Source organism: Mesocricetus auratus, unplaced genomic scaffold (genome assembly GCF_017639785.1).
Source record: "Mesocricetus auratus isolate SY011 unplaced genomic scaffold, BCM_Maur_2.0 Super-Scaffold_4256, whole genome shotgun sequence".
NCBI lineage: Eukaryota > Metazoa > Chordata > Mammalia > Rodentia > Cricetidae > Mesocricetus > Mesocricetus auratus.
This window is the reverse complement of record NW_024429182.1, coordinates 96,356,884-96,369,186: the sequence shown is the minus strand read 5'-3', so window position 1 is coordinate 96,369,186 and position 12,303 is coordinate 96,356,884. Positions and strand designations below refer to the sequence as shown.

The following is a 12,303-nucleotide window of genomic DNA, read 5'->3' as shown; positions in this document are numbered from 1 at the left end:
TTTCAATATGTCTAGGTCTCTCTTGAGCCTAGTGAAGGTCATCTGTTTGGGGAGCAGTTGCAGGGCCACAGTTGATTCCTGGATGGTGTCTGTCATCTGAGTGAAAATTTGCTGGGACAGGTTAAAGACTAGGAGTAGAAGGTAAAGTTGAAGAGCTTAGGGAGATCTTTATCTTAGGTATACACTGGAAACTTCCAGCCCTGTCTCATGCTCCTGGTGGGTGGATATGGAAAGGAGTCCTAACACTAGGACAAAAAAATAGTCCACCCTCAGTAATAGGCAGTAGGAGGAAAGCTTAAGCTGTTGACTGACAGGAGTACTTACCAGGCAAGGGATGGATTCCTGGACCCTTTGACTTATGACTGATGGATCCAAGTTGCAATTCTTTGAAGCTTGCATGAATTTTTAGAAGTTTATAAAAAGCAGCAAAAGTTTTAGAAAAAGCAGTTAACCAGTGTCTGTAAACAGCTGGAGTAGGCTCATGCCTTTGAACCATACATAGCAAATGAAGCCTGAAATGTTATCATGATAGACGTATAAATATTTATTGGTAGTAGAACTGAAATTTTTTGGCAGGGAAGAAAACAAAGGGGACAAGTTTGAGGACCCAAAAATGGTTCTGGGATAGAAGCATGAACATTCTGTCCTCTATCCAGAAGAATGTATAGGTGTATGTGTATGTGTGTATATACGTGCACACACACAGATATATGACAGATTTTTTTTCTGCTCAGTGAGTCAGCCATTTAAGTCTATATTTAGACAACTAAAGGAAAGTTAAAATTTTGAGCATGTGACAATAATAGTGTTTTACCAAGGCTAGAATAACTATTCAGAACTCCATTGATTAATAATGCTCAAACTTTGAACTTTTGAAGTCTTAACATCGTCTGTATCGTCTTTTTTAAAAAAAGCATTTATTTATTATGTATACGGTGTCTTGTTGGCATATATATCTGCACACCAGAAGAGGGCATCAAATCTCATTGTAGACGGTTTGTGAGCCACCATGTGGTTGCTGGGTATTAAACTCAGGACCTCTGGAAGAGCAGTCAGTGCTCTTAACCTCTGAGCCATCTCTCCAGCCCCATATGTATCATCTTTAAGTCAGTCTCTGTCTCTCTCTCTCTGTCTCTGTCTCTCTTAAACATACCTTAAATCACTTCTTCAGATGGTCACAACTTTTTAACTTTTTTTCTCTTTGATTTGGAAACATCCAGTCATTTACTATATAGGTGGTTAATTACTGAGAGCAGTCACTGAAAAGCAAGTTCTTCTAAATGAAGGAAGAGTAAAAAGCAAAAATTTTACATTGACACCTGTTTTGTGAGTTTACCTTTCTCTGCTTGGAGCTTGTCATCAAGGTAAACCCGTCTGTGAGTTTGCCTTTAGAAGACTTAGTAGTTCTAGAAAAATCAAGGCCTGATTTTTACATGTGAAACCAGTTCAGTAATTGCCCTCAGTTTTAAAGCCCTTTTCATTTGAGAGACTCATAACTTAAATAAGATGAAACAGACTTTGTAGCTATGAATCTGGCAGCCGGGGAGAAACTGGCTGAGGTTGGCTAATCTCATACAGTCAGGGCCCACCATCAGTTCCACCACAGAGATTTGAGTAGTAACTATAGACCATATGTCCTTTATAAATTTAGAATGACAGAGACACACTGGCTACTCAGACAGGCAGCCTAGGTTCCCTGGTATCTTGATGGCTTTGTTGTGGGTAGAAGTCCCAGGGCTGTGTCAGTTCTGGGCTGCCAGGCCCAGATCTGACATATTTTCCTGTAGAGGGAATTGGGAAACTGAGCCATCTTGGCAAAGTAAGGAAGGGCAGTATATTTTTTCAGTGCCGCACTTGTCCACAGTTTAGGCAGGGTCCTGGTGAAGGGAAGTTCTTCATCCAGTGACCTTTACAGCCATATTGAAGCCAGTTCCAAGTCCTCTGCCCATATGAGCTGAGAGATGCTGAGGAGGTGAGGAGAAATGAGTGGTTAGAGTGGAGGAGAAGCAACTGAAGGGGTAGACTCTTAAAATTTGGAGTTGAAAATGGTGGGTGGCAGGAGCCAGCAGAAGCAACTGGTCAGAACCTGGGAGGGTGAAAATTGGCAGTTTGGTTCAGCTAGGAGGGACAGGATCTTTTGGGGGGTTAAGTGTCCCTCCCATGTTTCAGACACCAAATATAAGCAGTGTTGCAAAGCTAGACCACTCCTATGTGAAGAAAGAAAGGTTTTTGGGGATCAAACTGCCAAGGCCATCTGTATGGGCTGGGGCAGAGAGAAGAGCAAACGACAGAAAAGCAAGCAGATTTTATATGCCAGCAGGATGGGGATCTGATCTGATATAGTCCATCCAGAATTAGGTGCCCTTACTAGAGGTAGTTAACCTTTAGGGGAAGGCTAAGGGAGGCTCCTGGAGATCCACAGAAACATCTTAAGAGGTCTGCTTTCCTAATAAATAGGAACCTTCCGGCTTGTTTACACAACAGCAGTCTTTCTGTTTAGGACAGCCAGCACTGTGATTATTTAGAGACAGGGGCAGTGAGAGTTAAGGGTAGATGGTGCTTTGGACCTGACAGTGAGCTGCCTGTTACGGGTGCTAGCAATTGACTTGGCTGCTCCAGAAGCATGTTCTTCACCAATTAGCCATCTTTCAGCCCCCTATTTTAATTTTTTAAAAATTCAGTTTATTTTTATGTATATAGTTACTTTTCGTGCCTGGTGTCTGAGGAGGCCAGAGTAGGATGGTTGTTGGATTCCTTGAGACTGGAGTTTACAGATGTTTTGTAGACCACCATGAGGATTTTGGAATTGAACCCAGGTCCTCTGGAAGAGCAGCTAGTGCTCTTAACTGCTCAGCCATCCCCCTCAGCACCCTGCTTCATTATTTTAATTTAAAATAATATGTACATGAGCCAGGTGGTGGTAATGGATTCCTTTAGTCCCACCACTAGGGAGGCAGAGGCAGGTGAGTTCGGGGCCAGCATAGTCTACAGAGTGAGTTTCAGAACAGCCAAGGCTACACAGAGAAACCCTATCTAAACAAACAAACAAACAAAAAAAACAAAAATAGAAGATACTGTTTCTCAAGATAATGTGTGTATAAAGGACCTTGCTGTGTAGCCCAGGCTATCCTGGTACTGTCAGTGGTGCTCCTTCCTCAGATTCCCAGGAGCTGAAATTATAGGCATGTACCACTGTGCCGACTTAGTTCACTACTTCAAAAAAACACTTTTAGACATTTATTTGTGTGCACATGAATACCGGTGGACAGAGTAATAGAACTCTATTTCCACCGTTTTGGACCCAGAGATTGAACTCAGATGGTCAGTCTTGGCAACAAGCACCTTAAGCCATTAAGCCATCTCATTGGATCTTAGCCTGTTGCTCTTTAAAGAGCACATTTATAAACAATAGATTCTAATTGATAGCACATAACCACATTCAGAAATTGTTAGAACAGCCTCATTTCTAAGCGGGCTTTGTCTTCCTCCCCTCTTTGTATAACAAATGTAGTTAGTTAATTAGCAAGCCCCGTGGTAATAGACATAAACTTGAGCCCATGTACCTGTGGGATTCATTTATGGACTTCCCTATAGAAGGTAAGTTTAAACGCTGTTGAACATCCTGTGTACTTAAAAATATTTGTGTGATCCCTGATGAATTTTGTAGTGTTTAAGTACTGGGTGGTCATTGAAGCCAAAGAGAAAGAACAGGCAGTTGGACAAGAATTGAGAACTTTAATCTCTCTGGCTCTTTTCCTTTTAAAAGAATAATTTACTTTGTTCATTATTTCTTTTCCCCTCAGACTAAAGTATATATTTGCAAACATTATTTTTGAATTATTTGTTTAGTGTGTGTCCACAAATGCACAAATGGAAGTTAGAGAAGAAAGCTGAATTTTGGTCTCCTTCACCTTGTGGTTTGAGGATAAAAATGAAGTCATTAGGTTTGGCAGCAGCAGGTACAGTCATCTTGCTAGGCTTAGGTCTTTCATTGTATTTAGTGTGCTGTGGGTTCTAGGACCTCTTACTGGTAAAAACCTGATCTTTGATTTGCTTTAGTTGGTTTTGTATGGGTATGTTCACTGGGTGAGTGGGTATAGATTAAAAACCTTTGTTTGATGTAGCACATACTTGCAACCCCCCAGCATTTGGGAAATAGAAGCTGGAGGATTAAACATTTTCTGACAGCCTAAATAGTGAGACTTTATCTTAAAAAAAAAAAAAAAAGTTCCTGGAATCATCTGTCTTGTAGCCTGCAACTGTAGGCACTCATAGTGGGCAGAGTGATGCCAGCATTTGGGAGATATTGTAAACTATATGCTTCTGGCATTTTTGTTGTTTTTGGGACAGAGTTTCTCTGTACCTCTGGCTGTCCTAGAACTCTCTTTGTAGACCAAGGTGGCCTCAAACTCACAGAGATCCGCCTACCTCTGCCTCCCGAGTGCTGGAATAAAAGGTGTGCCCCACCACCACCGGCATGGCAATGGACTGCTTCTGGCATTGTGAGTAGTCTCACCACACTCTTCCCTTTGGCTTGCAGGTGAACAGTCTGCATGTGGCTGACCCAGTGGAGACGGTGCTGCAGCTCCAGGATTGCAGCATCTTCATTAAGATTATTAACACCATGTGAGTATGAGTTCTCCAAATCCAGCTAGTGGTGGGCTCTGACCTGAAAACCAGGTGGGGTCGGGATATTAGAAGGGCTCAAAGACTAGCATCTTGATCTTGCCTTTCTAATTACTGGACCTTTCAATGGGAGGGGTTTCAGTCTTTTCCTACCCAAAGACCACCCCACTCTGGCACAGAAGGTTCTTCAAGGCCCTATGCACAATTCAAAGAGACTACCTACCCCCAAGGACTTTACATCTTCCAGTCTCAAAAGTAGTCTTCTGTAACCCTCTTTTCATGATTTAGCCCTGCCTCACTATCTCATTATTGCTGTGTGTATGTATGATATATGTAAGTGAATGGATGCTTATATGCCACAGCATTCAGGCGGAGGTCAGAGGATAACTTTCAGGAGTTGTTTCTCTCCTTCCATTATGGGTTACAGGGATTAAACTCAGGTCATCAGGCTTGTGAGTCTTCTCCTTTTCTCTTCTTGAGCTTTCTTACTGGCCTAGCCAAGTGTATCTAAGTGGATAAGGATGAGTTGGACTTCTTTGGTGGTAAGACTAGTGCTGCTGAATAGCCCAGGAAAGATAAGCCTACTAGAATGGTTTATGTTATCCTTTGAAATTTGGTGTGTGTGTGGGAGGGGTTAAAGTATCTTATAGGAGGTTAAAACCTTTCTGGTTCTGTCCAGCACCTGTTTTGGTTTCATTGAAAGAAATCACCATTGGCCCCAGTATTACCATTTTCTTTCCCAGTTATTCAGCCAGGACATTTTAGCATCACGTTGAATTCCTTTCTCTTCTTGGCATTGACTTACTTAGTCACTGGTTCTTCTTTTTTGTTGTAGCTGTTGTTTTTCGAGACAGGGTTTCTCTATGTAGGCCTGACTGTCCTGGAACTAGCTCTGTAGACCAGGCTGGCCTTGAACTTAGGGATCCACCTGCCTTCTGTCTCCTGAGTGCTGGGATTAAAGGTATACACTACCACTGCCAGATTTTTTTTTTAAAGAAAGCTTCCTCTGCCTCATCTAGGATATCAGGCCCTGGTGGCCTCATTATTCTCTTTGCTTGTAGTACTTCAGTGACTCTCTAGAGCTAGCAGATTGAAATCCTCTCTCTCTCTCTCTCTCTCTCTCTCTCTCTCTCTCTCTCTCTCTCTCTCTCTCTCTCTCTCTCTCTCTCTCTCTCTCTCTTTTTTTAAGTTGAGGCAGGGTCTTATGTAGTCAAGGGTGGTCTTGAACTTGTCTCCCAGGTGTAAGGATTATAGGCATTTGTCACCATACCTGACTAAAATCTTTATCCTAATAGTAAAGATTATTTATTAAGCTAGGTTTGGTGTTGTGCTTGGGAAGCTGAAGCAAGAGACTTGCTGTTGAGTATGAGCAGCATAGAGAAAACTCTTTTAAACTGGATGTGGTGGTACATGCCTGCAGAGGCAGGCAGATCTCTGTGCTGTCGAGGCCTGCCTGGTCTACATAGTAAGAGGCCCTGTCTTTTGTCCGTAGCCTAGCTTATTTCTCTCTCCTCCCATGATTTAGATCCTATAGAATGCACTAAATCCTGGTTCTACATAATGAGATCCCTCCTTCTCTCTCTCCAAAAAAAATTTTTTTTAAACCATAATGGAGTGGTAGATTGAGGCATCTGCCATCAATGACGGGTAAATCCATTTAGGCTGGCGGTACCTAACCCACCATTTAATTTTAGTATCATTAAAAGACAAGCAACTAGATATAATAATACCCTTTGAGTTGTAATATACATTATGGTGTGTGTGTGTGTGTGTTTAACAGATGAGGCTTTTGCTTTTGAAAATAATAAATTTCTGGGCTGGTGACATCTCAGTGGTTAGTTCATCTTCCAGAAGAGCTGAATTTGATTACTACCGCCCACATGGTGACTTACATGTTCTGTGACTACCAATTCCAGGGGATTTTATGTCTTTTTCTGGCCTTCATGGGTACCAGTCATTCTAGGTGCATAGAGATACATGCAGGCAAAATACCCATACACAAAAAATGTTTTTAGGAGAAAAGATAAATTTCTTTGACTTGATACAAAAGCAATAGGTGTTCCGTGTTGTGTGACTTTTCCTAGGGAGGCGCATAGAAGTGGCCAGGTACCACAGATAGGGCTCTGGCAACAGTCTACAAACATGCTCTGTCGCAGTTGATGTTGGTGAATCCATGAGTGTATTAGTTACTTTCAGGAGCACAGGTGACTCGAGCATCTGTACACTCAAAAGTCCATTCTAGAGAGGGTGACCACTCAGCAGTTCCTAGCATCTTTAGGACAGGGTATCTTCTCCCCACTGGCAATCCTTTGTTGCCTATGTCACCTTGGGGAGGGCCTTGTTGGTGAGATTCCTGATTTTATTTTCCTCAGCCTCATTAGACCACAGTCCAGAAGTAAGAATGTATGTTTGTTTGTTTTTATTTTGTTTTGCTTTGTTTTTTTTTTTTAGCCACTCTAAGCTTCTTTCTGGAAGAAACTTCTCATAGGGAAATTTAAGCTATCCATTTTTTCTTGTAGAGTGCTGCCTGTGTCTTAAACTAGAGCTATTAAGATCCTAGGTTAGCTGTTGATGTCAGATACAAGATGAAACAGAGAGTTGCCTTTGGGGAAAAAACAGACATCCTTAGTTTGGATGCTGTGGCTGTTTCCTTTCTGGTAGTCCTACTGATAGTACTACTCTACCGCAGAAGTCTTTTTCTCAAGGAAGGAGTGAGTGCAGACTGGCAGGCAGGAGCTATATGCCACTTGGCCTTTTTTTTTATTATTATGAGAAAAAACCAATGTGTTGGTATTGGTTTCTGAGGATTTCCCCTTTCATTCTTCTATATGTTCACCGTGTAAATCAAAAAACTTGTTCTCTCTCTTCGATAGCTTTGAGACTTGAGTAGCGAAATTTAATATAAAGTCCTGATGATTATTATTTCTTTTTCTCCTCCTTTTCTTTGTTCTTTTTTTTTTTAAGACAGTATCTCATTATGCAGCTCTGTCTGGCCTGGAACTATGTAAATGAGGCTGGCTTTAAACTCATGAGACCCACCTGCCTCTGCCATCCAAGGGCTGGGAGAAAAGATTATTTATTTATTTTCTCCTTTAGAGGGTATAATGTTTGTCTTATTGATGTTGACGTTTCTCCTCATTAAAAAGCATCTCTCAGCTGTCAAGTCCTGGATGTCCTGAGTACCGGCTAGATGCCTAACTTTGTACCAGCAGCTAGCATGGTCAGTTAGTTGTAGGTGGTTCAGTTGTGTGGATACCTGAGCACTGTAGTGTACCTGAGTGAGGGTGTTAGAGGTTTGACAGCTGTCATTCTAGATAGCTTCCTGATAGTTTGAGACTTGAACAGTCTAGGATGGGCTGTATTTCTCTAGGACAGCAGTTTTCAACCTGTGGGTTGAGACCCCTGGATGGGTCGAACAACCCTTTCATGGGTCATATATCATATATCCTGCTATCAGATAGTTACATTGCAGTTCATAATAGTAGCAAAATTACAGTTGTGAAGTAGCAACAAAAATAATTTTATGGTTGAGGGTCCCCATGGCAAAAAGGGTCTCAGCTTTAGGAAAGTGAGAATCACTGTTCTAGGACTTGTATGTTCAGGGCTGCTTTACTTATACTAGTGGCAGTATGAAAAAAGTTTTGTGGTCAAATAGGTTTAATAGATAATATGTTATATACTGTTTTAAAAAATGTTCACACTGCATGATAGTGTATGTGTGTAGTCTACAAGTATTTGAGACTCTGAGGGAGGAGGAATACTTGAATCTGTGAGTTCAAGACAAGCCTGGGAAACACAGTAAGATCTGTTTCAAAAAATAAAAACAAAAAAACAAGAAAGAAAGATAGAAAACATCCCCCCCTCTATATATATATATATATATATATCGGGTTAGCCTTGGATTCCTAATCCTTTTGTCACTACTTCAAATGCTAAGATTATTTCAGGTGTGAAGTACCACACCTAGATAACTTCTGGTTTAAGCAAGGATTTTGCAAACAATTGGCTAGAGAACCCTCTTACTTTAGGTAAATACAGTACTCTTCTTCACTGATGCAAGGCCTTGCTGCATTTCCAAGTGTAGGTGGTAAGGAAGATGACTTTTAGGAGTTAATGAGTCTAGCACTTTTCAAGACTGTAGGAGTCATTTATCTGCTGGCAGACCCCAGTGCCTCTTGGAATGGGAATGGGGAGGGTCTTACCTGGGAGAAAGCTGACTCTTTCTGCCCAGGAAAGGGTAAGGTCACTCATGCTCATGGTATCGCTGTATCATGTGGTTTACAACGATATCTCTAGCACTGGATGGTTCTAGGGCCAGCCATGCTCTCCAGAAAGTTTGCTGAGATGTGAGGATTTAGGTCTTCGGGAGTCTGGATATCTTTGATCATCAGTATTTCCAGCTATACTTAGAGATAAGTTAGCTTTCTAACATAAGGTGTCGAAGCAGAGCCACCTCAGAAAATGAGGCTGTAGAGAAAGTGGCTCTGCCTGGCTGTATGTGAACGACCCCTGCTTGCTGCTGCTTCTCCTTGTATCTCTTCTAAGTGTTGACTGTTGGACAGTTGGGGGAAGGTAAGGGTGTTCATCAAATGATTACTCCTTGGCACCTCCTCTTAGAGTTTTCAGCCATTTCTTCCTCTGCCCAGTGTGGAGTGTGGGAACTTTGTCAGTCACCTCAGAGCCTTCCTTGTCTCCACCCATTTTTTTTTTTTTCAGATCTTGGCCCTGTTTTCTCTTCCCATGGACCTCCCCACTGTACTTTAGCCATGATTTCCTGACACGTTACTGTTGAGCCTTTCCAGGCTGTTTAGCCTGGCTTCCCATTCATCTGTGCCGCCTCATCCCAGCTCCTTCCCACAAAGCTTTCTCATATTGCTAGGGTTAATAGAGTGCCATGTTTTATGGAAGGACCCCATGCTTCAAGTCTCCTCTTCTCACCCACCACACATTTGCATCTTTACATTGCCTCCAGGATCAGGTCTGGTTCTTTCCCAGACCTAGGACCAGAAAGAGAGAAAGAGAAAGGGATGGAGGAAGGCTGTAGGTAGGTAAGCAGTGAGGCAGAGATGGCCAACTCCTCCTGTCCTAATGCTTCCCCTTTGTTTTCTCTTAGCCATAACACTGAAGAGGGGCAACAGATTCTTCAGCAGCCGGTGCCAGAAAGACTAGACTTTGTTTGCCGGTTTCTACAAAGTAAGTAGTTTCTTAAGCAGATGGGCAGCTCCAGCTCCTAGGACTTGGGAACCAGAGTGCTTAGTCATGGGTGTTGGCCGAAAAAGGTTCAGGGCCCCTACTCTAGCAAAGAGACAAACACATCTGTGTCAGTCTCCCTGGATCTTGAAATACCTCTGTCACCAGCTTATGTTAAGAAAAGTGTCCCTTCCGTCCCAGAGTTCACACCAGGTCCAGGTAGATCAGAGGGTTGACGTCACTTGTGTTCACTTGTTGGTCTTGTGGCCTCCCTGTTTTGAAGAAACGGGAGAAAAAAGGTTCAAATTACCCTTGTAAGAAAACTTTCCCTTACAAGAAAAATAGTTTTCTTAGGTAATTGCTTAGGTGGTAGGTAAAGGGGCAAGGTCAGTTTTTAAGACATGGGTTCTTGGTATGTGGTATGGAGATAATGATAATTGCTCATCAGGTTAGTGGGAAGATTAAATAATGTTTGTGAAGCTGGGTGGTGATGGTGCAGGCCTTTAATCCCAGCATTTAAGAGAAAGAGGCAGGCAGATCTTTGTGAGTTTGTGGTCTACAGAGCTTGGGGGAAAAAAAAAGAATGTTTGTGACACTTGGGGCATAGAGCATGTCAGTTCCCCTTCCCTGGTCATCCTCGTACCATAGCATCTGACATCTTTAACATGGGGAGCTGCCTGCCATTTCTACCACAAGAGAATTATAGGGCAGGTGAGATTTTGTCCTAACAGGCTGCTACTGTGAAACACTCTGATAGAATAAGGGGTCCACTGTTGCTCTAATTGGACTCAGCTGTAGACCTCTGCAGCCTTATTTGGAATAGGACTCTAGGATGATCTCTCATCTCTGGCTCCTTCTGTGGTGCTAAGTGGGGGAGGTGATGAGCTGGCAGGTGAGTATAGGGACTTGACCCAGAGTTATTGCTAATACCCTGGCACTTTCTTCTGGCACTATCCATGGAGCCCTTGAGCTTCCCCAAGGTAAGACTGACTTCAGCTGGGTAAAAGAGAACATCAGGTATAGCAGTCCTTTGTCTTGGAATCTCCTCAGAGGCTGGAATTTTTGCTTCTGAAGTTAAGTTTTGAGAGTTCAGTATTTGCTTACATGGTTGTCATTGCAGAAAATTGGAAGCATCCCTTGTCTACACAATGCCTGGTGTCTGTGCAGAAAGTGATGGAGGGGTCTGAGATGGAATTGGCCAAGGTACTTGTGGGATACCAGACCTGGGTGGCCTCAGGTCCCTACCTGAGAAATCTGCAGAGCCTTTTCTGAACCTGAATGAGGAGTGTTGAGTGCTTTGTTTATGGGACTCTTCAGAGTCAAGGCCAGCCAGTTGGCTGAGCCAGAGGCTGTGATTTTCCAAGGATTTTTGGAGCCTGACAAATGAGTTCATTTGACCAATACTGAGGCCCACCATGGAGATTTGTAGGAGCCAGTTCTCACTCAGTGATCATTATATTTTTCTTTCATTCTTAATTGACTTCGTTTTCTCTGCTGGGTGTTGGTCTACAGAGGATGGTACCTTAAATTTTATACTCGCAATTCCAGAAGTCCAGGAATTCAGTTGTGTCAAAATCCTGACACCTGTCTTTTTGCACCACAAGCATCAAACCCTTGGATTTCATTATTATTATTATTACTATTTTTGTTTTTGTTTTTTGAGACAGGGTTTCTCTGTGGCTTTAGAGGCTGTCCTGGAAGTAGCGCTTGTAGACCAGGCTGGTCTTGAACTCACAGAGATCCGCCTGCCTCTGCCTCCCAAGTGCTGGGATTAAAGGCGTGCACCGCAGGCGCCACCAACACCACCTGATTGGAACTCTTTTTTTTTTTTTTTAAGATTGATTTTTATGTGCATTGGTGTTTTGCCTGCATTTATGTCTGTGTGAATGTATCATATCCCCTGGAATTGGAGTTGCAGACAATTATGAGCTGCCATGGCTGTTTTGAATTGAACTTGGGTCCTCTAGAAGAGCCAGTGTTCTCTCTTCATCTTAACCCCTGAGCCATCTCCCTTCTTGGGACTATTAAGGATGGTTTTTGGAACTACTAATTATAGAAATTTTGAAAGAAGCCCAGAGTACTCAAAATGGCTCTTGAGTGGGAGCACCAGGAAGTGATAGGTCTCACTCAGTGGCAACCTCTCTGTTTGGCTTCTAGATGGTAATGCTGTTTTTATATCACTCCACCATGAGCTCCAGAAACCCCCGGGACTGGGAACAGTTTGAATATAGGATTCAGGTAGGTTCTTGTGCCTTCATCCTGCTTGCCAGCGCAGCCTGGATTTCCCTTGTCCAGTCATTTCTCTTTAAATAAAAGTTGTTCTCTAAAAAGTTAATGTTTGTAGGAACGACAGCCATTCATTATTTAAAAAAACAAGCAGAAAATGTTGAAGTACAAAGAAGGAAATTATATTGCTGATAGTCTTGTTCCCCAGAGACAACTGCTAACTTCTTAAGGTGATTGACTTCGGAGGCCTTTGTTATGTTC

At 42.5% G+C, this 12,303-nt stretch overlaps 1 protein-coding gene across 6 annotated transcripts in view; it reads left to right on the top strand.

Annotated features, from left to right (window-relative positions):
- The window catches only part of Numa1 (nuclear mitotic apparatus protein 1), an 80,236-nt gene that overhangs the window by 44,561 nt on the left and 23,372 nt on the right, over positions 1-12,303 (top strand). For all 6 annotated transcript variants that reach the window (XR_005881506.1, XM_040757540.1, XM_013116303.3 and 3 more), the window contains exons 3-6: positions 4,541-4,626; positions 9,740-9,819; positions 10,937-11,019; positions 11,974-12,054. Coding sequence is in view for 5 of the 6 variants with exons in the window: in XM_040757540.1 (XP_040613474.1) it covers positions 4,541-4,626; positions 9,740-9,819; positions 10,937-11,019; positions 11,974-12,054 (330 nt within the window). In the remaining variant the exon portion in view is untranslated. The remainder of the gene's footprint in view (positions 1-4,540; positions 4,627-9,739; positions 9,820-10,936; positions 11,020-11,973; positions 12,055-12,303) is intronic.